Source organism: Gymnodraco acuticeps, unplaced genomic scaffold, assembly GCF_902827175.1.
Source record: "Gymnodraco acuticeps unplaced genomic scaffold, fGymAcu1.1, whole genome shotgun sequence".
Taxonomy (NCBI): Eukaryota; Metazoa; Chordata; class Actinopteri; order Perciformes; family Bathydraconidae; genus Gymnodraco; species Gymnodraco acuticeps.
The window spans coordinates 115,754-141,500 of NW_022990413.1; the positions used below are offsets into that span (position 1 = coordinate 115,754).

A 25,747-nucleotide genomic window follows, 5' to 3' on the forward strand; every position below is an offset into this window, starting at 1 on the left:
CTAATATCTTTTATGCAGGTGTGTTTTAAAAGTATGACTCAAGCTAAAAAGCAAGGTGAGTTTGTAGCAGGACAGGGAGAAAGGATTTGCATAGGATTTGCAGCATTATTTAATTGTAGTGCAGGTGGTTTAAAGAAATGTGGTTCTTTCCATGGACCAATGCTAACAATAGCATAGTGTTTCTCTTCTCTGATGTGGAGCTCAAAGGAAAAAGGACCCCTGCTCTCAGCGTGTCTTGTCCTAAGGTTTAAGATTCACTACAGTTTGTGTCCTACGACTTTATGATCTGTAGTCAAGTTGTTTTATTGGTCTTGAGTCAAAGCGATAACTGTATGGTTCCCCTGCCTGGCACAAAGCCTTTATGATGTGCCTTTCACCGCTATGGAGACAGAAGGATGACTAACTTCCCCTAAATTGCACCATCATGTCCTTCTCCTGCTTGTATCTTGTAACCGTTGTCCATTCTTCTCTTTGTGTGCCTCTCTTCCTCAGCTCTCACTGCAACTAACTGTCCCTCTCACTGCGTTTGGAGGAGGTTAGAAGCACACATACAGTACTTATTCTTCATCTTTCTGCCCTCAGTTACAAACGACAAGTGAAACCCTGGATCAAACCAGGAAGAGTCTGGACACGGAACAACAGCAGATCCAAAAGCAGTTGCACCATGCCAACAAAGCGAGGAAGCATCTGCAGCAGGAGCTAACACATGCACGTCACACCGCTGAAAAGAAGGTAATTGGTTTCTACCGAAAGGTCTTCATTCAAATATTAAACTAAATCAACGTATTTTAGTTTCAGACGAGCACATTTGACTTCCCTGTTTTCGGCCATGTATTGTTGACACCGTTACATTATCAGCAAGTTGGTTTCCTCACAAGGTCAAGAAACATTCTCTTCATAGAGTGGACAATGTCAGGAAGAAATGGTTGAACAGAATTATTCCACAGCATAGAGATGAAATATAATATTCACTTTAATGTAATGCATTGTCTTTCCCCACAATGGGGCTGATAAGAAGGGTCGTGCAGGTGACGGATTCATTTAAATATTCAATATTCAAATGTAATATTCACTGTGACAGGCATTGTCTATTCCTACAATGCTGCTGATAATAAGGTTTGAGATAATGTGTAATGGGATGTTCTGATATTTAGAGCCTTATTAAAAACACACTTTTGACGAACTTGTCATACATTTGGATTGTTCTGCAGAAATTAGATTATTTTCCCAAGCTAGGACTTACTCAAACATTGCATATGGTTTATTGCTTGTTAGACTTTTTTTATGCTCTGCCCTTTTTGTGATATACCCAAAGCATATGTTAGCGCTCAGTGGTTTTTAATTTAACCTTCAAATAACCAGGTTGGAAAGATATTTTTCACTAAGCCATCTGTGAATTTTAAGGGCTTGGATTTGTAAAAGAAAAGCAGCACACAAGATACAGTTCATGCAGTTCACTGACTTCAATTCAGAATATTTCTGCGGTTAGGGTAAGGGTCAGGATTTAGTTGGCTTTCACTGAGGCTATTGTTACAGCAGTCTCACAGTTTATAGCGTGCTCATTTATAAGACCTACATCATTTTTTGCTCATGTTATATAACAGCAAATTGGCTTTGATAAAGTAACATATTTTAATTAAACATTTTAGAGCATATATTTGACCTCTGGTGTAGTGAAATGTAATTATCCTGCATAATAGGAGCATTAAGATTTCACAAGGCTACTGTACAACCATGCAATATTGGTCAAATCCTTATTTATCGTTGTGTGTACATGGTATATAATTAGCTATACTTTATGTATGCATGCACGTGTACTGTATTTGTGTGTGTGAAGTTGTGTGTTTCATGTTTGGATTGCTGAAGCCATCAGATGGACCATTACACTCTGTCCAGGGATCTGGTTTCTGCTCCACATCTGGCCCTGCTTTATGCACCACAATGCTCCTTCTCTGATCTATTACAAGCTCGCTCTCACACACACACCCACAAACACACACACACACACACACACACACACACACACACACACACACACACACACGTACACTTCACTCCATTTTTGTACAGACCGTGGTAGAAAGAGAGTGTGCTGCTCCCTCTTGAATCTACTGTAAGTGAAGCTGAGAGAACTTTGTGCTAAGTATTTTCCTCTGCAGCGCTAAATGTCACATTAGCACAGCTGAACAAATACTGTCAACACCCTCTCTTCACATGAAATGTGCTCTGCTCATTCTCTCCCGCTCTCACTTAGGAGGAAGAATGGGAAAGCAGTTTGCTTTTGCAGAGTAATTCACTTTTCATTTGAGTTTTTACATCAAATTCAATGAAGTAGGAATGAGGAAGCATTGGTCTTACTTGAGTTCAAGGACGTTTTAGAAATCAGTGCAAAAATGTTTCTATATTTCTTTTTGTCTTCGTTATCATTGATGGCTCTCGGGATTGGATCATAAAAAAAACACTTGACCAAACACGGCATTTGATAATCAGAGCATGTACAGTCCATTAGTTAGAAAAGGAAACATTTGACAAATTCTTATATCTTCTTAATCCCTTTATTCGTCATTTATCTGTATCTTTTGACATGTTCTCCATCTCTATTCCTCTCTAACTTCACACACATTGTCGTCATGCAATGGCCACATGTTGCCGTCGTTTTAACATGTGGTTAAACTGTTCCAAACTCCCCCATTGTGGACCTTGAAAGAAGTGAAGCCATTAACATGACGAGGGGCTTTGTCTCCGAGATGATCCGCTTCATCTCAGAAAACCTAAAGTCACTTAGTTGCACGGTTCTCTGGAGGCTTCTCTTTTAAATGTGCAGGTCGTAAATGTATACAGGAGGAGGGGGAAGGAGGGATAGAGGGAGGTGTATGGATGGATTTAGTGTGAGAAACTTGGAAAGGGGAGGTTGCAGGATGTAGGGAGGAAGGGACGTTCAGATAAGGGGAGATAGCCAATGGGTTGAGATTTTAATTCATAACAGACTGATCTCTGGTCAGGAATTATTATATAGCCACTAAATGTAATTGTTGCCATTCATTTTTATTTATTTAGCCAGAATAGTTTTGTCATTTGAAGGTTAAGGACTTTACAAGTGATGGTTCACTCGGACCCAGCACAATCAATAAACCAATGTTTGATTCAGGGGCTGATCAATGATTCAAATCTGCATGAAGATGTTTTCAAAGCAAAAGAGAAGGGGAAAAAAGCATTTGTTGTTCCATTTTGTGAGAGCTTGTTCTGTTGCTCATTTTCAATTCTATGTGCTTAAGATAAGATGCAGCGTGAAAACAAGATCTGTGAATGTTAGATCAGTGTCGATGTCCAATCATTTTATTTACTGTTAACACTCCAGCACAGTGTGTCTCCCTCTGTCCCTACGGGGGGCTCCAGTTTGAAAAGTATGCACTCGTAGTTCCTCTATAAAGCGCATTATATATAATAATCCAAATGATTTGAAATTGGCAAAGGGTGGCTGAGGGCATGAAGCAAACAAAACTGTGAGGAGGCAGAGAGAGATGTACAGTGGAAGGTTGCTGAAGCCTTCAAGGTTGGACAAACATTGGTCCCACTCACAATGCTTTACAACCATCACAATGGCTTACTGGTTTGTCTCTCTTTCCCTGCTTTCCCTCTTGATCTCTCTTATTGCTCATTTCTTTTCTTGCCTTGCCACTTCTCCCTTTCATCCCCCGTCACCACCCCCCCCACCTCCGACTGTTCAAATATTATTTCTCCCCCTCCTGTCGTCCTCTCCCCCCTTATTTCTCCCTCTCTTTATCTTGTCATTGCCTGTCAGTAGGGATTCTGTCTGCGCCGAGTGTTGTGTGCGTGCCAATGTGTGAACACATTGAGACTGAGATACACTTAAGAGCTCATTGATTTAAAAATACCTTCGATATTGGAGGTCCCCTCCCGCAGATTCGTTCAGAAGCTTATCACACGGCGGAGACATCCACGTAGAGATATGCATAAACCAAAGCTCCACTCCAAAGTTTCTCCTTAAACTTTGTGATTGACCTAGTTAGCATGTCGTTTTGACAAGTTGACTGTTTTGACACGACATACGCTGGTGTTTATCAGCATTCATTTTGTCTATCACACTCTCATTGGGAATTCACACACACATACAGAGACACACTCAAAGATAAACCATGCTAAGATTTAAAAATGGCTGGTGTTTTCTTCGAGTAAGTGCCTTATATTTTTAGGGTTGAATAAAAGTTCTGGTCATTATTTAGTTTGTGTAAATGCATTCCTTTCCATCTGATTTCCACTGAATGGAACACACTGCCCAAATTATTCCTGTTCAGGGGACTACCTTTTTGAACGAGTGTGTGTTTACATGAGCACTCAGTTGTGATTTAGCCGCTACGTGCATGGCAATGTGTTTGCAGGGTTTTTTTCCTCTTCCCCTTGCCGTAGCTCAGGTTTAGTGTGTTTAGCGAGCCGGGCTGCTGACAGCCAGAGGTGAGAGGTCAAAGAGCCAAGTTAACTCCATCAATCCCCCAGGACAGTTACAAACGAGCCCTCAACTCTGGTCAAAACAATCCCTGGATCATGCAGGACAGAGAGGTGAGAGGGAGGGAGAAAGGGGAGCGGAGGGGGGGTTGACTCAGTTTGGCATGAACAACTGTGTGTATAAACAGACTCATGTATAAAAACTAGGGCTGTCAAGTTAACGCGTTAATAACGCGTTAACGCAAAAATAAATAAATAACGCCACTAATTATTTTAACGCGATTAACGCATGTGTATTTTTTTTCCTCGGCCGCCCCGTAGTTTCAGAGCGCATCGAGTTTAAAATACCATCGACAAGCTGATGCTGACAGCCCCGCTCCTGCTGCCCGCTTGCAGCAGACCACACTTCCACGCTCACCGGCAGGCACCGACTGGCTATTGGGAGGACCGGGAGGGTGTGTGTATGTGTGGCCCGAGCGAGCGAGAGAGAGACCTTACGTGCATTGTTGTTGTTAGCATCTGGTGCTAGCTAGCTGCGCTAACGGATTTAAGGAGCTGTTTAAATGAAAACAGAGGAGCGACATTTCGCCACAACTGCGCCGAGCACTTGACTTTGTGCATGCAGACAGAGAGTGGGACATTGTACGAGAAGTCAGCACACTCAGCACGGATAGTGCGCGCAACATGATTGCAGCGTCCAGGCAGCTCCGGTTCGAGCATATGCCTTGAGTTGCACATAGCTCCAACGATCACACACACACACACACACACACACACACACACACACACACACACACACACACACACACACACACACACACACACACACACACACACACACACACACACACACACACACACACACACACACACACCATTTGTATTGTATGAGAGAAGTTCCAGGTTGTTGTGTTTAATATTCATGAGAATATTTGTCATTGTTCAAATGATAATAAACATTAGCATAAAGCATATTTGTCCACTCATATGTTGATAAGAGTATTAAAAACTTGAAAAATATTCCTCTAAGGTACATTTAGAACAGATCAAAAATGTGCGATTAATTTGCGATTAATCGCGATTAACTATTTTAATCGACTGACAGCCCTAATAAAAACAAAGGAAATGCATCACATTTGTATAACACTTATGATGTGCTGTGCAAAGTAGATTGAAAAGTAATATTTATTTTACATTACATTGCATTTAGCTGACGCTTTTATCCAAAGCGACTTACAATAAGTACATTCGACCAGGAAGACACAACCTTGAAGAAAACAGAATCATATAAGTACATCAGGTTTCATAGAGCCAAACATTTCAAGTGCTACTCAACTGGCTTTAGGTAAGCCAGTCCTTTATTAGTATATAAGTGCTCTGTTAGCAGTTCTTTGTTAGTAATTCTATCGCTCGAAGTGGAGTCGAAAGAGATGAGTTTTCAGTCTGCGTCGGAAGATGTGCAGGCTTTCTGCTGTCCTGATGTCAATGGGGAGCTCATTCCACCATTTTGGAGCCAGGATAGCAAACCCACGTGTTTTTGCTGATGGGAACTTGGGTCCCCTTCGCAGCGAGGGTGCAGCGAGTCGTTTGGCTGATGCAGAGCGTAGTGCACGTGCTGGGGTATACAGTTTAACCATGTCCTGGATGTATTAATATCTTCAATTTGATCCTAAAATGAATTATGTCTTAGGTTTTTGAGTGAGACAATGCTGTGGTCCAATCCCGATGTTATTCAGTATTCACAAAAAATGTATTCACTAGTATATTAAAGCATTCCTTCGCCCTGGGTCCACACATTGTGGGTCCTCTTTTGTTGTTGTTGAGATTTCCTGGTTTTAACCTCTGAAAGCTTAAATGAAAGCCTTAGCATCTTAGCAAAAAATGTAGTCAGACAGAAATAAGTGCTTACAAAAAAATCCCCGAAACACATTAGGAACCTATTTGGCTCAAAATAGAGAAAATAGATGGATACCTGGTGCTTTTTACTGACCTCAAACAGAGGAAAACTATACAAAAAAAATCCAGACCCAGAGAACACTGGCAGAAAAAAGTCCAAATAATTTTCCCTGCAAACTTGTGAGGGATTACACCCACATAAAATGCAAGGGCGCACACACACACACACACACACACACACACACACACACACACACACACACACACACACACACACACACACACACACACACACACACACACACACACACACACACACACACACACACACACACACACAGACAGCTGAAGTGGGTAATTAGGGAAGGTCACCAAGGAAACAGACAAACACAAGCAATCGTCAAACAAATGCTGTATACTCAAGAGAAGCATAAACAGCCGATTCTCAGCATGCAGCCTCATCCACCCACCACCACCCTTACCTCAAACACAAATATGAAAACTAGACTGCAATATTTTATCTCCAGTTTTGTAAACAGTGTCATCATTTGGCCTGCTTCCAGAGGTACCGTTTGCCAATGGACACGGAGATAGCATACACAATTCCCTCAAAAGGAGCCTCAGTGTTTTCTATTTTAAAAAAAAGCGTTGTCCACAAAGCTTAAACCATGAGAAATGTGTTTTGTTTGGCAGATTCAGAAGAGGGAGATGAAGACGTGCGCGCTGGCGAAGCAGCTCTCTGAATGTCAGGAAGAGGTAAAAACAACTGCTTCATTATTCACAAAGCTGATTGAAATTTCAATGCTCGTGGTTCGTATTAATGTTAACTGTGTTAAAAGAATGATTGTTGATTCAACTATCAAATGAATGGTAACTGTCATTTTTATTTGATAATTCTAATCAAATCAATTTAATTAGGCTTTTTCTGTGTGCCCATTAGACAATGATGAGTGGGTTATGTGATCCTAGAATTATTATTTTATTATCGTTTCAAAGTGTTATATAAAGAGACCATTTTTTCCCCCTGTTCTTAATGTGGGTGATGTAAAGTACTTTATGACGGATCGAGTGGCTCCATTTTATTGCATATTTCCCAGTTGCTCCAGAAAGATATGGCTTTAGAGGAACTGTGCGAGGAGAGGGAAGAGCTGAGAGCCAAGATGGAGGACCGGAGCAGAGAGTGTGTCCACCTCCACCAGACCAAAGAGAGACTGGAGGCTGACTTGGCTCTGAGCCACGAGAAGATCCACACCTCACACCTGGAGGTCCATCTCTCTCTCTCTCTCTCTCTCTCTCTCTCTCTCTCTCTCTCTCTCTCTCTCTCTCTCTCTTCTCTCTCGTCCGTCTCACTCTCTCATCCTTGTTCTCTCTCTCTCTGTCTTCTCCGCTCTCTCTCTCTGTCTCTCTCTCCTCTCTCTGTCCCTCTCTCCTGTCTCTCTCTCTCTCTCTCGTCGTTCTCTCTCTCCTGTGTGTCCTTGTGTGTGGGTGTGTGTGTGTGTGTGTGTGTGTGTGTGTGTGTGGTGTGTGTGTGTGTGTGTGTGTGGGTGTGTGTGTGTAGTGTGTGTGTGTGTGTGTGTTGTGGTGTGTGGTTGTGTGTGTGTGTGTGTGTGTGTGTGTGTGTGTGTGTGAACATGGGCTATAATTCTAACATGTGCAATTACTGAAGTATATTCTCTGTGTGTTCAGGTTCGAAGCAGAGATCAGTTCATTCTGCAGCTAAGAGCTGAAATGAAGACAGCTGAACAGAAACATCAGAGGGAACAGGAACCGGTGTGGTGGACTTTCGTGTACATTTGCACTTTTCCTATTATTTATAAGTATTTTCATCATCAGGTCTATAAAGGCTTTCTTTCCTTGTATCTGGTTAGCGATTGATGGGTAACATTTTAGGTTGTGCCATTTCTCATTTGCATAGTTTACAAGAAATCACATAATTTCGAACTATGTGGTTTCTGATTAGAGAGTATATCTTTAGCATATACTATAGAAATGTTGGCAGATTTTCCACAATTGTTGACATTTTAAAAGCTCACCTGCCTTTTTAAGGGTAATTTATCATCTTTCGACGGTGTTACAGGGAAAGTTGGATTTGTTTTCCACTATTAGGTTTTAAATTTGTCTCAGGGCCTATATTCCATTCTAGGTAGTACTACAAGGGTTTAAACCTGTCTTACTATTTTTTGGTTTTTCCTTTCATATGCTGAGGCTAGGTTGAGCGAGCACCCCTGTGGTTTTCTTATCCAACAATGACCTGTTTTACACCCACAGACTTGCACACATCGACTCAAGGGAAGTGCCCATACCAGCATCAGTCTTCTACAGTTTGCTACCGAGCAGCTCCATTAGAGCAGTGGGAGGCGTAGCACTTTGCTCAAAGGCTCCTCGAAAGGAAAAGGGGAATCGTTACTCATTCATGTCTGCCGTGCCCGCATTTTCCCTACTGGTCCTGAGACTAAACTGGGAAACTCTCTGACTCAAGCCCTCACTTTTAGGCGGCTGCCGCCCCCTCGCTGTCTTTTCTGTCTGTCTGTGTGTGTTTGTATGCCTACATTTCATTTCCACCCTCTCCTTCGTGTGCTTAGGTGGCAGTGCTGGAGGGTGAGGTTAGACACTTGAAACACAAGGTCAGAGGACACCATGAAGAGAAGTTCCAGTTAATCGAAAAGGTCAGGGACATCGAGCGCCTCGTAGACCAAAAGGAGAAAGAACAGCAGCAGCTACATGAACAGCTGCATGATGGTCAGCAACAGGTAAGGAAGGATTCTCTCTTCTCCTCTTCACCTCCGCTCATCTCCACCTTCCCTACAGCGGGATCTATAGATCTGTTGAACTCTGACTCGGAAGCTGTGAAACAGACTCATGAGATTGTTACAAAACACCGGAGCCAGAGGAGTGTCGCGCTTCACAGCCGATTGAATCAGCACAACTCTGAGATCAGCCAAACACAGAGCAGGAGAAGGATCATGAGTCGCAGGTCAAGAAGCTGAAGGAAGTCAGCAGCACGTAGGCGCAGAGAACTCTCTTCTGGGTTCACTTGTCAATCAATGGAGCCATGATCCTACAGCAAAACAATCCATGGTGTTAATCCAACAAAAAAAGAACAATCGCATACACTTATGTGTCTGAGTGATCTAAATCACAGTAGACGATCCAGTAGTCTTTCGCCATTCCAAGAACAACAAACTGACCCGTTTACAGCAGACAAGCTTTGTTTTGCAGTCAGCTCACATATATCCCAACGTACATCATCTGAACTACCAAACAAGACAACATGAGCCCTCTGTTTGTCAACCTATCACATCCAATTGGACACAACATACATACAGAGAGAGGAAGAAAGACTGAGATATAAAAAAAGAGAGGAGAATGGAGTTATTATGAAACGTGGGTCATCTTGGGTAGTCATGTGACAGCCATGAATGCTCAAATGGCAGCCCAAATGAGGGTCAAAGCGATGTGTTTTCCATCATATTTAATGAAGGCTGTTTGTTTCTACAAAGCACAAGCTCCTGATTATGGCCATGGTGTTCCCATTAAGCCTTGTTACGAGGCCTTTCATTCAGCAACAGAAATTAAATGCTAAATCTGCCAGCAGTGTTTGAACTTTAGTAGAGAATACTTAAAAGGGAGAAAAACACCACGAAAAGCAACAGCTATGATGGGTAAAGTTGGCATATGACCCCTTTCCTGAAGTTCTCTTGTTATTTAAAATGTACCTTGGGTAACCTTGGTTAAAACATTCGCCAACACACTTGAAAAAAGTCGAGTGTACATGGGCTGAGTCAAGAGTTTTAAACAGTCCACACACGCTCGTACACCTACACAGGTTCTTCAGTTTTTCACTCTGAAGTGGAGAGTAAAAGTTGGCGGTGCCCCTCCATCCTCTTCTCTGGTTTGTGTCTCTTTCTTTTGCATGAGCAACTTTCCTACCCAGTCACGCTGCTTTCCACCCAGCGTTAGTCCTGGATGGGCCCGGCTAATCCCTAGTTAAACCGAGCCGTGGTGAACCGCTGAAACCTAACTAGTTGGCTGTCATTAGTAGTAAACCCCTGATGTTCTGATCCAGATTACAGCGGGATTAACGTGGATGAACTCAAGATGAGTGTTAGAGCAGGTTTAACTTTCTCAACCTCTCCCCCTTCAAGGTGAGCTGTGGTAGGATTCCTTGTGTAACACCGGGATTAAGCCTGGTTTCACTTCCTCGGTTTCCCTGTCATTATGAGCGAGGTTACTGTAGGGTAGCACAGAATATTGCCCCATGTTAGACAAACTAGCATTCACCTATTTACTTTTTTTCCAGCAGAATTGAATCACTATAAATCAATCCATGTTTGGATTATGAGGATGATGGATGTTGGATTTAGCCTCCTGATTTGTGCAAGCATTAATGCATCCTAATGATCAGTAACTCCACATTTGGCAGCTGTTCAGTACATTCTCTCAAGAGCACCTATACATGAAGGGAGTCAAGATGCTGGTCTCCTTTTTAAAATATAAGCGCAAAGGTTTATTCTCATGAATATTTGTGCTTCATTTCTCTGTGTTTTCTTCCAGGTCGAGACATTCAAAGGGAAGCTGAAGAAGCAGGAGGTTGAGACTGAACTTCTTCATGAGCAGCTGAGAGGAGCCAGTTTACAAGCCCAGGAGCAGAAAGAAACGGCAGCCATTTTTAGACAAAAGTACACCGCAGCAATGGAGAAGGTGCATCGGGTGCAAGGGCAGGTGGAGCATTTGGAAGAGGAACTACAGTATTCACAGCATCAGGTAGATCATAGTTCACACCGTAATACATGATATTACTTATGTTGCATTTTGATCCTCTATAAACATTTCATCCAGTTATATCTATTCATACATTGGCTACCATCTCCATGTCTTCAGTCCAGTGTAACATTCTGCCGTTCACTTTGTTTAATTGGCAGCTAAGAGATTCCAAATTGGCAACTGATTCAGTGAGAGAGGAGCTAGCCGAGATGGAGCAGCGGTACCAGGAGAAGGTCAACCAGTGGGAGAACTCGCAGGAGGCTCTGGACCAGCTGACGGATGAGCTCCAGGCCAATCAGCATCTACTGAGGGAGAGTCAACAAAAAGAGGACCATCTAAAAGGCCTGATTGGATCTATGCAGGAGCAAAAAGACGCACTCAAACAGCAAGTGAGGATAACGTGCACATTACAGTAGCATATGTAAGACAGAACAATAACACAGGCAAATGTACTCTTTTGGTATGGAGGTTGAAAGACTTTAATAGTGATTTGATGGCTATTTAATTGTCTAAATCTTAAAAACATACATAGTTATGGTCTGAAAAATAAAGCCAATGCAATTGTATTGTATCTATGAAATAATTAGCCTACTTCTAACTTGATTTAATGTCGGAGTAAACATTTCCCTGATGAGTTCATGGGCCTTCTTCATTCCAGCAGGATGTCAAATCTTGTAAATGATGTTCCTATAAAGCACGTTATGATTTATGAAATTCTGCCAATTTCAAGGTTCTTCATAAACAATCATACTACACTGTAAAAACGGGTCAATTTATATTAGTGTGCATACAAGTTAATTGTTACATTTTATACCTTTTTAAATGATCTTTTTCAACATCGGGTTGTTAGTGTTTTCTTGAAGGAAGTAGTTTTCCTGTGAGTTCTCTAAAGGAGGATTTTGATAATGTGTACCAGTTTTTTGGTGAGGTCCAAACGGGAGTCTTTGTGTTCTTGTGTGAGCCTCCAGGGGCTTGCCAGCTCCATCATGTTGTGTGAGGACATGCATGGGCCTTTGTGTGCATGTGTCATTGCACTCAAGTGTTTGCGTGTGTGCACTGACGTGTGTCACTTAATCTTTACTGTTTTATATTTACTACGTCAGGCAACAAATGAATCATCTTTATTACGGAGAAATTTAATTTGGATGAACTTAACTGCTGCCGCCAAGGTCAGATGGGCAGAATGTCATTTTAATCCAATCAACTTTAATCTGTTGGTTATAAAAGAGTTAGGCTGTTGAAGAATGGCTGTATCTCAGGCCCTTTATTACACTGGCTAATGACTTTGATTGTGAGGTGCCTATCAAGAGGTTAGGAGTTCTTATGGAGCTTCACATCCTGCTAATTCTCTACCTCGTGCCTCTTTGGGCTCAGCTAACCCTACAATCACTGTTCCCTGTTTCCAAGAAAGAGTTTTATTGAAAAAATAAAAAAGGTATAAAGTCAATGTTCAATTTATGGCTTGTTTTGTTTGAGCACAAATGGAAGGACTTACTCAGTAGCTAGAATATAGTATCTTAATGCCATCTCTTTTCTATCCATTTGTATTCAGACCAGGGATATTTCACTATAGCGTCTGGATGAATACTATAGGAAAGTGGAATTTCTCTACTTTCCTATTAAGATGTCTACTTTTGAATTAGTTACATAAAGTGCCTATATAAAGGACAGCAGTTAATAGACTAAGATTGAGTTTAGTGTTACATTCAGAAATCACAATGAGATGCAAGGTCTTTTTTCCCCGAGGAGATATTCTTTTGTGATAAAAAGAATATTGCTAAGATCTTAAGCTGCTTTTCTTATTGTAGATTCTCACACTAGAGCCACTTGTTAATGTTATGCTTGCTCTGTTGGAGTCTGTGTCAGCTGTGTTGGGAACATCAAGGCCATGTGTCTCTGTGCTCTGCGATGCAACAAATCAATTCACAAATGAGTGTTATACATAATGATGTGTTTCCTTAGAGCCACATCAGTGTCATTGTTGTTTATTAGTGAACCCAGATGCATATAATCTGTTGAAATGCAGTTCATTACAAATGCACTCTTTTGTGACTTGGATTTTTTTAGGTGTCACCTTTGTTTATTTTTTAAATTAGTTTTCGTTTTCCTTTTGTCGATTGCATTTTTAATGGTTGATTGACTATAATCTAACTGGTTATTGTTGTTTTAGATTATTTGTGATTGTTTTTACTATGAGTTTGATTATTTTGTTGATTTGAATTTGCAATACTTTTGTTATTGTTTATATTATAGGCCAGCAGTTTCTATTTGTTCACATGTAGAGCCATTTAACATTTGTTTTGTTTTGACGTTTATGGTGCTATTGAAATGTTTGATTTTAAATAGTTCTTTTTGTGGACCAAAAGTAAAAGATGAACAACCACTTTGTGGATCTGGGGATCTAAATTATAAATACACCCTACCAGAAAGTATTTTAATCACATATGTTCTTTTACTATAATAATTCCTTATCCCCTGTAAGCCATCAGTTTTTATAGTTTCATATATTTAGCCATTTTACTTTATGTCAGTTTTATTGACATTGTTTGATTTTAAGTCAGGTTTTTTCTTCCTGTTATTTCTCTCATTTCTCTCTACCTTCACTTTTTCATAGAAACTGATGTTGGAGTGTGACCTAAAGCTTTTTCAACAGAGTCATTCCCATTCGGACGAGGAGTACGTTCACCAACTAAAACACCATCAGCAGCTACAGAAGGTGAGGTCACACATGTTACTGTACACGCATTACAGAGGTGCATATTTTTAACCACAAGAATATATCCAGTTAAAGTAGTTGGATATGAAATGCCCTTTGTCTCATGTAGATACATATGAAAACAGAGTTTGACATAAAGTGAGTTTCAGATTTACATGAAAGAAAATGAAGCTACATTCCAGCAACCACTTGTTTCATTCTTTGTGTTTTACAGCGCTGCACGGAGCAGGTTGAGAGCCTTGCGCGGTGTGAAAAGGCTATTCTTCAGATGAAGTCAGAGCTAGAGAGACAGTAATAACTGAGTCTATAAAACTCTCATTCTCCTCTGCTGATCTCCCTTCCTGTCCTTGTCTCTCCTCTCATGCCCTTCCCATCTGCCTCCTCCTCCCCTCTCTCATTCTCTTAACAGTCTGCTTGCCAAATGGTGCACAGTAGCACACTATATGTCACATGGACAATTTAACATAATCTAGTCAAATCATTTTCTTTTAATTTAGCTAATCTGTTATCTGGTTACATTTTGTCTTATTGCAGACATGTTGCTCTTTCACTGCTGCTTTGCATTCCTTACAAGGCAGTCATTCTTTGCTCTTCTCCCCAAAGAGCTCAGGATAAAGTCTGTCTGAAGAGAAGTCTTCTCGCGTCCCACCATACGCACGTGATCGATCGCAGCCAGCTGGAACAGGAAGCGATTCATCTGAAAAATGAAGTGACACGCGTAGAGCTTGAGCTGGCTGACACTCAAAAGGTATTCATGTCAAGTATGATATGTATTTTGACCTGACATAGCCTCTTGTAATCTGAACTTTTTTCCCCCTTTGCTATTGTGTTACGAACCCTATCCACAGTTTTAAATGGTTGGCATCTCAGGCTAGGAACACAAGCTGGAGATTCAGTTCAAGTTCCCAAAGAGGAAGTACTCAACCCACCTTCACGGGCTCCACACACCCACCACTCATGTGATTGTCCCGTGATAGCCTGGCAAACAAATTGCTTCGCCATTAATTAAAGCACCAAATGTGCCAAGGCTGGTGAAATTGACTCCAATTAAGAGCTCAATGGGACACTAAATATTCAAATTACTCAAAGTGGTGACTGTAGCCTGGCAGAGTGCCAACATTGCTGGCAGTCATAGTCACATCACTGTGTGTGTGTGTGTGTGTGTGTGTGTGTGTGTGTGTGTGTGTGTGTGTGTGTGTGTGTGTGTGTGTGTGTGTGTGTGTGTGTGTGTGTGTGTGTGTGTGTGTGTGTGTGTGTGTGTGTGTGTGTGTGTGTGTGTGTGTGTGTGTGTGTGTGTGTGTGTGTGTGTGTGTGTGTGTGTGTGTGTGTGTGTGTGTGTGTGTGTGTGTGTGTGTGGTCTTGATGCGTAGGTGCAAGTGGGAACATTTGATTTTACACATTAATTATGCGTCCTCTGGCACATACAAGTGATAGACATATCATGCTTACAAAATCATATGCATGCACACACATTAATTCTCACACACACACACCCATTAGCAATTGTGAATATTTTCCTCTTGCTGTTAGGTGGTGGTCATTTATCCAGCCCTAATAGCTGAGACACATCACAATGACTGTCGTGGGAGGATACATGTAAAGGCTAGAAGAACTTGTTAAAATGTATTAAATAAAGTTAGGACTTTAATTTCTATGAACTATTGTAACTTTGTACATTTAATTACTTTTCTAAAAAAGCAAAATAAAGCAAAAAAGTCCCTAAAAACATACATTTAAACCAGTCAGTGTAAACTTCTCAACAGTGATTTAGAAGACTTAAGAAGATGGAACAGAATACCTTTTATATTCGATATATAAGCTTTTTAACCAAGATATGTTCACATATAACCCAAACACAACTACATTTAAATAGTACACAATGCCATTACATGCAACTAGCTACATGTTACTTTCAATACATACATTATTTGTTTAAACTCAGGAGCACCTCTTCATACCGTACAGTATGTGGTGTTGGAACATACGTGTACGAAGAACTCCTGTGAAGGACTTCTGAAGCTTTCAAAGTTCACTACAGCATGACCCTTCCAAGCACAATTGATTTGCCAAAAGGCTTGCATATTATTTTAAAGTAAGCATCTGCTACCAAATGTCCACCACCTTCTCTAGCTCTATGATCAAGGTGAAAACGTAATTTGTATTTTAAAGTTTCACTCAAGGTTGCCCATGGATAACAGCAGATGTAAGTATGGAAGGAAAAATCTAATAATAAGTCGCCACTCAATTCACATTTTCGGCTCCTTTTATGTCAAGTGTGAAGTGCCTCCTAGACAAAATCCAGCGAGATGCTTGATCTGAACAGGGCCACAAAAGCTGCTTGAGTGTGTGCTTAAAAACTCAGTCACTTATTCACTACTCCTCTTGGTCCTTTACTCCCGCTGCAGGTACATGTGGCACTTCTCAGACAGTCAGAGGAGGAGCTGAAGGAGGCCAGACGAGAGGTGGAGGTTCAGAGAGAGGAGACGCAGAGGCTTCAGGAGGAGATACTGAAGGAGGAGGAGAAGAGGAGGAGCGCCATCAGAGAGAAACAGAGTCTGAGCGCTTGTGTCAGACAGTTGAGCCGAGAAATGGAGGAGCTACGCAGCAAGCAGCAAGTGACAGGTAGCAATCAGGGAATGCAAATATCATGTATCCACCCATCTGTCTGTTTATCCAACAACAAATAACATACTCTTAAAGTGTAGATGCATATAGAGAGATTTTGACAACACATTCTGTGACCCTATAATGCATTATATATAGCTTATTTGTTGTTATAATTTGCTTATAGCACTCTAAAATAATACTTTAAACCCATCATTCATATTTATAATGCTCTATAACAACAATCTTGGCACATCCTTAAGCATTTTATAATAACATATACTGTACAATGAGCCCTGCCTTTTGTTTTGAACCAGCTCCACTGCTGTTAGCTCGATCTGTTAGCTCAAATTAGCCAGCAGTGGTGCAGCAGTGTGGCGATTCAGTTCCTGTGTGTCTGCACGCAATGTTATCTCAAACACACACACACACACACACACACACACACACACACACACACACACACACACACACACACACACACACACACACACACACACACACACCAGGAGATAGAGGTTTGATTTAATGGCACACTGCTTTAGCGGTATGGTAATGTTCTTGGTTTATGTGTGCATGTGTGTGCGATGGTGGCCTTTGTAGTAGTGTGTCAGTGCAGGAATGGTGATGGCTGGGTCTCACTGGGCACAGAAATGTCTCATTAAGAATTAACGTACACATCCACGGTCACGCCAGGCAAACACCTCGCATACAAACACACAGGGTCATTTCTCCCAACTCCCCCTGCTTTAATTAGCAGATACACACTGGCTCTCGGAGGTACAAACACACACACATTCACCTATTGTCCGCAGAGAGATGAATCTGAGGTCTCTCTCTGTGGCAGACAGTGGCGGGCTTGCTCGCTGAACACTGCTCATTAACAAGATAGAGACAGAAGGACAACGCTGTGTGGCTCGGCCTTTGTCTGTGATCAAAAACCCTCAACTCCACGCTCCACACAGAACCACATATTATTCAGCTTTTACCTCCAGAAAATACAATCCAGCTATGTAAAGCCCATTGTAATGACTTATGAAGAATAAAGATTATTATTATAACAAAGGGGGAATTGTTTACCTTGATATAGCTGCAGCCTGAATGGACTGGGTGAGGAGTCAGCTTGAGAAATGACTGTTGTGAACAAAAGGCCTTTTTATTAACATGAAGCCCTTGTCCAGGCTCTTTATTTGCATTGTGAAAAAGGCTCCTTGAGTGGTGATGATTCTTTGTGTTGCTTGATAACAGTAGATATAGTTTAGGGTGTGGAAGAGTATGAAAATAAACCGGTTCAAATGCAGATTATATGGTCAACAACTAAGAGGTATACATTAAGAATAATGAGATAAATAACAAGTGAATTTCCATCAAAACCACAATTTACTTAGTTTCAATATTTTATGTTCTGTTAAAAGGGACAAATAATTGGATTTCCATTATATGTGTGCCTCTTCTTCTTCGCAAGACAGTACAATTACAGAGTATAATATTTAACTGCCGGAATGATTACCAAATTGATGTTTTTTGATGGCATTTTCACTTGTAAAGTTGTTTGCTGCTGGGAAACGGCTGACATGTTGCATGAATGCTACAGTAAACTGGGCGTAAACATAACTGTAGCTGGGAAAATGATGGATATTATATTAAAAGGTCTCTGTGGCCGGATGGAGGGAATGTCAAAGGAGGAAAGAAACAGAGGATAGGAGGAGGAGTGTCATGTGGATGATTGAAGCGGCTGAAGGCAGCTGGATTCAATCAGACTGTGGCAGGAGAGACGGGGAAGGAGAAGAGGGTGATTAAAAAGGAGAGGAACGAAAGTCTTTAAAAGTGGCATATGACTGTATGTGTCAAATTCAATGTCACTCGCATTTTCTGTATGACTCTTATTTTACTAGATATTCCCTTTCTTAAAAATAGTAACACTTTTTAAACTACACATGGAGCAAGAGAAAGCCAGTGTACAGTTCATATATTGATGTAGACGGTGTAACATTTACAGTATATATATATACTTAATTTGACGTGAATTAAAACTGATATGTGGCATCATTCTGAAAAGTAAGACTCCGTACCGGCAACACGTTTTATATATGAGGTTACGTAACATATCAGATTCAGATGAAACTGCATGTAGTGTATTCTAAATGGCTGCTAAATTGTTTTCTTTAGCACCTACCTATGAAATTCAAGCAGGGATGGATGTTTGAAATATTCAAATATGACTCATGGTGTCATCTTGCATGTTAAATAAGATGCGTTGTTAGGTTGGCCGTAATGTGATATAAATGTGATGCTCCTTGACAACAAATGAAATAACAGCATAAACAAAAACACAATATCCATATTTCCACACTTCCACAAAAACAGAAATGCGATATTACCACCCCTCTGTGCTGCTGATGTGCATCTGCCTAAAGATGATGAAATCATTATCGTGCATGTGTGTGCGTATGCGTGCGTGCATGTGTGTGTGCTGCTGGATCCCCGGACGCACACGTGCACAGGCCTCTCTCCTCCAATTCACCTCTATTACTAGCTATAATCCCATTTCACACTCTATCGATCCCCAAAACTGTTGTTCACCGGAACCAGCAGCAAACACTGGCATTTCTCCCCATCATTTCACCACCATTGTTCTTTATTACACAAAGAAGCCCCCCTTTGTCTCAGAGCAAACTCAGCCCCGCTGTAATATGAATTATAAATGTATGGCTAATAAAAGAGAAGAGGGGGGGAGAGAGAAAAGGAGAGAAGGGGAGAGAGATGGCGATGGAGAGAAGTGGTTGGTAGAAACATCAGAGAAAATGACTCCTTTACAAGAGTCTATTGATCAGTTTCTATCAAAGGGGGATGTCAGACATGAGATTACCTGGCAGTTTGAGCATTAGGTGCCGTGTGTTATAGCCCCGGGCCCTTGTACCGCTGCCAGAGGATTGTAAATAAAGCGGAGAGCAGAGAGCAAGAGGGGAGTGTGTTGGGGTGCATGTGTGTGTGAGTTTTAGATTCTACTTGTGTGTTACTCTTTGTCTTCGTGAGTGTTTTTTTTCTTCTTCTCGTGGTGTATTTGAGTGCATGACGGTGTGCGGCTGCACCTTTTGGCTTTTACCCAACAGCAGTGTTGCAAGCCCGTGAAACTTCAGAAAGAGAGCGGGAGAGTCTTGGGATGCTTTGGGACGTCTCCCGAGAGCACCTTAGCCCGCTACGAATCCCCCAACAAAGCCAAAGGAAGCCCCTATGAAGCCTTATGAAGCTTTTATGAGGGCCGGGCAGGGCCCGACCACTGATTCAGGGTGAGCCGGGTTTTCGTCCCTCTCATGTTAAAGGTTAGCCGTGAGAGCGGGGTAATCTGACCGCAGATCTGTGATTATAAACCGACACTATATGACGGACTTTGAAGCGCGTTTGAAGGCATTGAGAGATCGAGAGAGAGTTAGATAAGAACTAATGTCAGACCTTAAGTTGTGAAGCCAGAATAAAAAGGTCAAGAAAGTGAGAGACCCAAGATCTTCGATTGTGGACTAATGTCATAACTTAACTCTGAAGCCAGATGTAAAAAGACCCCGGGCCTCACAGTATGGACTATCTCAAGCTATTAAGGAGAATTGATTGTTGAGAAATCCTCGGCGGATCCTGGTTTAACGTTGGCAGTATTTTATCATCAAAATAAGCTCAATATACCACACATCTTATCTATTTGTCTGTGTTTCCTGCTTTCTACTTTTGTTTGTTTTCATATTTCTAGATTTCTTTATAAGGAAAGCTGTTTGTCTTTTCACTTAATATTTCGTGTGGGTTTCATCGGTGTGTGTATCTCTGCCTGTTGTGTGTGTTTTGGTGCAAATAGGAGCGTTTGTGTAAACGGTCAGTCTTTGCAGCTAATTGCTCTCTCTGTGGCCTCCCCTGGCGGGAAGTGTCACTGAGGTCACCTCAAAACTAATGCCTTGAATGCGAATTTGATCCCACCTCAAGTTTTCACATCTCTCCTTTTATTGATTATTGAGATTCATAACAAACTTTCACCTTGAGATTCAGGGAAATAGCCAAGGCAGGCACACACACAAATAAAAGTGTCTGTGTATCGTTAAATATTTAGCAGTTTCAATTTTCTGAGGGCTTTATTTTAAACAGTTTGGATGCTGCACAACCATAAATTAATCATAGTTTTATTAAATTTTGATTTTATGTTCTCTGTTTCCTCGTTTCTAGTATTGGTTTTAGCTTCCCCCTTATTCTGTCTATCCCACCATCACAGGGTGCGGCGCTAAAAGCATTACAGAAATACACTTAACATTTCTCTATTTCTATTTCACACAATCAAACACACAGGCTCACCCACAAAGTCAAGGTCCGTCCTGTAAATATTCAACACACACACCTCTACATATTCAGCGCGCACACCTCCTCAATATTCACTAGCCTTGGCCAGCGATGGCTGACAGTTTATGTTATATTCAATGAATACTGAATTTAGTGAAAAGGTTTTAAGAGCGATGAAGAAACATTGACTCACAAAACAGCACGCAGAACAAAAAAAAAGAGGAAATCCTACATTTTAAATTCAAACTGAGAAGGGTCTGAGAAAGCAAACCCAAGCAAGGAGCCGGACTGTCAGTTTATTATGCATCTGCTCAATGCGCTAAACTACTAAGTGTAGGACAATGGGGTTTTATTGCATGTAGACTGAGGAAAGGCTGAAAAGGGAATGTGATTGAAGGGACGCAGTCAGGAGTGGGAGCTCCAGTGGTTTGCTCAAGGTAAAGAGTGCCATCTATTGACCGAGTCAGGGAGCGCTCCTTTTGTCTACCACCAAAAGGGCTGCTGTCTTGTCTAAGAGCAAGCAGTGCAACACTTTCTGCCTCTGAAAAGCGTCTAGTGACTCTGTGGCGGATTTCGTTTGGCTTTGAAGGCTCACATTTTCCCTCTCATGCTGACGAGAATAAATATCCCCTCTGTATAGTATGCATGTTTTGTAAATCATCATATTCACCTTGGTGTGCTGGAGAATGTCAAGTACTATCTATACTCATGTTACATATTTCTTTCTTTTCATACAATTAAAACAACCTCAAGCGCTATCTGACATATTTCAAATGTATTTTTGTCATATGGCCATTTAAATGAAACCTTCTCTCTAATGAATGCAGAATTAGAGCCACTGATGTGAACTGTTGCTCTTTATCTCACACTTTTCTGTCTGTCCTCTCTCTCTCCTGCTCAGAGGAGGAGTTGGCAGCCCGTGCAGAGGAGGCGAGGCGGATGGAGGGGTGCCTGAATGAGGGAAAGCTAGCAGAGGGGAAAATAAGGTAAGAAGGGAAAAGAGGGGGAGAGCAGGAGCTTCCTCTGTTATCCCATTTCCCATCGTCCCTTGTGTAAGCACAGTAATCAAAAACATTTAGTTTTGTATTAGTGCGTTGCACAGTAGGCTGTACATGTGTTAAACAGAACGGCCCTAAGCTCTAAATACTGTTTAAGAGAGTCAAAAAAGTTTTGTTCTATCCAAGGATTTAGATATCCCAAAGCAAAAAAAAATGGTTCTGTTCCTGAGTTAATCTAACAAAATGTGTATCGATGGGACACGGTAGGTAAGCAGATGTTAGGTCGTGGAGTTCAGAGTTCAGAGGCGAGACCCCCGGTTGACCCCTGTGTGTTACAAGAGCTGCGGTGATGACATCAGCACGCATGTATCACCCAGTAGAGTGTGTGTTTGTGTGTGTCTGTTTGTGCGCATAGTTGTGGTTGTGGCTTTGGCTTCGACATGACCTCACTGCAACGGTCGCCGTCTTTGGGAGTTTCTTGTGGAGCAGTTTTTATCGTCAAAACTCTGTAGGAGACTTTATAGGTTACTTTCTGAATTATTGCATTTTATTACCAATTTGAGGTGGTGAATGGGAAAACAATAGCTGTTTTCTGCACATTATATATCCATTTGCAGAATCATGCTGTTTACCGTTAACCCGGTATTATCTAATAACTGCAAAGACATGAAAGGTTTTTAAGCAACAACACCATACTAATGGCTTCCATCTGTGCTGTGGGAAATCCCCTCCTTTCTCCACAGGATGCCTCCTCTCTTTCTTCCCTTTCTCTCTCCCTCGCTGTTCATCCTATCATGTGTTCTCTCCACGGACCAATCCATCACGCATTCTCTTTCCTTTTTGTTTTGGCCGCTCTGCTTCAGCTTTTACTACCCCTGAGTTACTCTGTTTCTATCAGTTTAAGTTCAGTGCTGCAACATTATTATCCTGTCTGTTGAGACACGGACGGAAAGTCAACTCGTGAATTTGTTTATATATTCTTTTATTAATCATTTAAAAAGATAATATATTGAAATGTTCGAGATGTTGATGGGTGTCCCTCACAGCTGGCAAAATGGACTTTCTCGTATCATTTTATGATGAAAACAGTACTTTGAGGATGTTTATTTGAGAATAGCTTTTGTCCACTTTCCAATAAAAGTAATTTTCATTTGAGCTGAAATTATCTGTTTATTATATAATTCTGTATATTATAAATTGAGTGCCTTAAATGATTGGTCTCTGAAGTGGGCAAAACATTTCATTCAAACAAATAACTTTTTTTAAATGACAGATAATTTTCACGCTTTTTTGACAAATAAATGAATGGATCAATTGATTAACAGAGGGAACAAACGGTAGGTACATCAATAATACAATCATGATAGTTGCTACCTTAAAAGTTGAATCTTTCAACTGAAAAATAAATAAATGATAGAGACAGGGGTAGATATTGTTCATGTTTTTGTATTTTATTATGTGTCAATTTAACACAAATTCCAATCAAAACGAAATGAAACGCTGACTTTGTGGTCTTTCCCTGCATAGTCATTCTTGCTTTAACTGTAAAATCTATAAAGTATCAACCGTCCCAAAACTTTCTCTTCTACTAGGCCCAAATCTTTTTTTACTATTAATAAACTTGTAGGCTTCTACATTTGCTTTCAGAGGTGTGGGTCAAGAGAGGGGGCGGTTTGTTTTGGTGCGTGTGTTTGTGTGTGAGTGAATGTTGGCGTGGGTGTTGAGGCTCGCTGAGCGGCCGGAGCGAGGCTATGGAGGGAGGTTTGTGGAAATGGTAATCATTTGTCGTATTGATCTCGCTGTAGCCAGGGCAGCTGGCACACATACAAACTGGCTCGCACACATGTACGTACACACACACACACACACACACACACACACACACACTTGCAGACACTAACTGACTCACATACACACATACGCACAGTTGCGTGGCAGGAATAGACCCCCTCATATTGATCCCCTTCACATTCCCTTAGCTCGGCTGCCACACACACTCATACACACACGCACACACACACACACACACACACACACACACACACACACACACGCACACTCACACTTTCTGGGCCTAAGTTAAACACTCCTACATATCTGGATTTTTTTTAAAAAACTTATATTTTTAAATCCATAAGTGTTGAGGATTAGTTTTTTGTTATAAATAATCCAAAAAGTGAAAATATATTCAATGATTATTATTATTAAACCTACTTTTAGGATACATTTGAAAAACTAAATGAGATCTATTCTACAATTTACATATTTATTTTTAAATGTATTATCAGTTTATTAAAAATGTACATCTTTGTTAAGTTAATGTTAGTTCAGTTTATTAAGTAAGATGAACTTTATAATATTGCTAATCTAATACAATTACGTGTAAAGAGGTAACAAAGTAAATGAAATGAAAGTTTACATTTCCTTTCTTTTAGCATATATTTGAGCAGATGTTTTGTGTGTGTGCAGGTCTGTGGCTGTGAGGCTGGAGTCTGAGGTTTTGGAGCTCAAGAGGAATCTTCAGCAGGCTGTCGATCACAAACTGGAGGCAGAGCGGGAGAAGCAGGAAGCGCAAGAACAGGTAAATAAATACACACCTGAGTGACATCGCTCCGCAAATAATTCACAGTGTTTAATCTCTCTTGGCAAAGTGTCAATTAAAGCATTGAGATACTGTCAATAATCACAGAAAGGTTTCCCAATGTTACCACTAAATATTATTTAAATGTAATCCTTCTGCCAGTTAGTGCACTAGTTTCTGTAGCTGCCCTTTTTGTACTTTAGGTCAAAATAAGTCAGCTAGTATACTACACCAACACAGATTTGTTAAGGTTTCCTCTCCTCCCATGCCCTCCAAGGTCTTCCTCTCCTCTCCTCCTCTTCTCTCTCCCTACACCCCCACCCTTACCTTTTTGATGATTAGTGGCATATATCCGGTGCTAGAGCCCGGATTATCTTGTCCAAGAGAAGGAGGGGTGCATGCGGGACCTAAACCTGGCAAGGTGATTTGGAGCGTTAATTCCTGGGTGTAATATTCCCTGATATTCCCTAATGTTCTGGCTGGGAGCGGAGGAGGGGGGGGGTCTCGGGGGAGAGCGGTTGTCAGAGCTGAGCCGCCGCCGTACAAAGGCAGAATGGATAATTAAGGGTAAAGCCAGGACAGGGAACTGATGTTCATTTAGATTCGACAAACTTTGAATTCCTTCTTAAGCTGCCGTGCACAGCGATGCTCTCTCGGATCCTGATTTTGCATTTTGTTCAAATTCTTCTTAAAGTTTCTTCCTCTGTCTCTCACTCTTTCTTTCACACATGTCTTCCTCTCTCTCCGTTTCTTTCTCTCGTTCTTCCTCACCTTACTCTTTTTTTCACCCTGTCCTTGTGAATAATGCAGCCCACATAGTGTGGCTCTGCTTTTTTCTCTTAACATTCGTGCACCAGGGTTTGACAATAGTGATAGCCCAAGGCCAGTGAGACTCTGACTTAGGACGGCTGATTGGTCGGTCAGTAGCCAGTGTAGAGAAAGGCCTTTCATCTCTGCCTTTTCTGTGCGACTGGCCATCTTTTTTTTATTGTACAATTTCTGATTAAACATACATTCTATGGATTAAATATATAGCAGCACATTTCACAGGTTTGTAAAGTCTTGCATGAAGAGAACATGGCAATGGCTACCTGTGTTTGAACTCTCAAACATAAAGTCAAACTCTGTTTCTTCTGTGTAGAGGCTAACGGCTTCCCTGGGCTGAAATTAGGCTGGTTACACTTTTCATGGAGTTAAATATTCTTTCTGATATATCACAATGTGGCAAACATATATTGTATACAATTCTTGATGTTGAATACCATGATTTTCAATGGAGACTTGACTTCAGACTAAGCCAGGCTGACTGATTTCTGACTACTTTTAAATCAAGGCTGAAGACTTTTCTTTTTGTCGCTGCTTTTAATTGAACTATTCATATCTTAGACTGCACTGAAACTTTTATCC

At 41.1% G+C, this 25,747-nt stretch overlaps 1 protein-coding gene across 8 annotated transcripts in view; it reads left to right on the forward strand.

Moving 5' to 3' along the window:
• The window catches only part of LOC117551857 (golgin subfamily A member 6-like protein 22), a 103,793-nt gene that overhangs the window by 51,237 nt on the left and 26,809 nt on the right, over nt 1–25,747 (forward strand). For 7 of the 8 annotated variants that reach the window (XM_034224922.1, XM_034224923.1, XM_034224926.1 and 4 more), the window contains 13 exons: nt 583–732; nt 7,054–7,116; nt 7,458–7,625; nt 8,047–8,130; nt 8,943–9,110; nt 10,915–11,124; nt 11,283–11,513; nt 13,739–13,840; nt 14,055–14,131; nt 14,444–14,588; nt 16,246–16,462; nt 21,663–21,747; nt 24,229–24,340. In XM_034224922.1, the coding sequence (XP_034080813.1) occupies nt 583–732; nt 7,054–7,116; nt 7,458–7,625; nt 8,047–8,130; nt 8,943–9,110; nt 10,915–11,124; nt 11,283–11,513; nt 13,739–13,840; nt 14,055–14,131; nt 14,444–14,588; nt 16,246–16,462; nt 21,663–21,747; nt 24,229–24,340 (1,812 nt within the window). The remainder of the gene's footprint in view (nt 1–582; nt 733–7,053; nt 7,117–7,457; nt 7,626–8,046; nt 8,131–8,942; nt 9,111–10,914; nt 11,125–11,282; nt 11,514–13,738; nt 13,841–14,054; nt 14,132–14,443; nt 14,589–16,245; nt 16,463–21,662; nt 21,748–24,228; nt 24,341–25,747) is intronic. The other variant, XM_034224924.1, reaches the window with a different exon arrangement.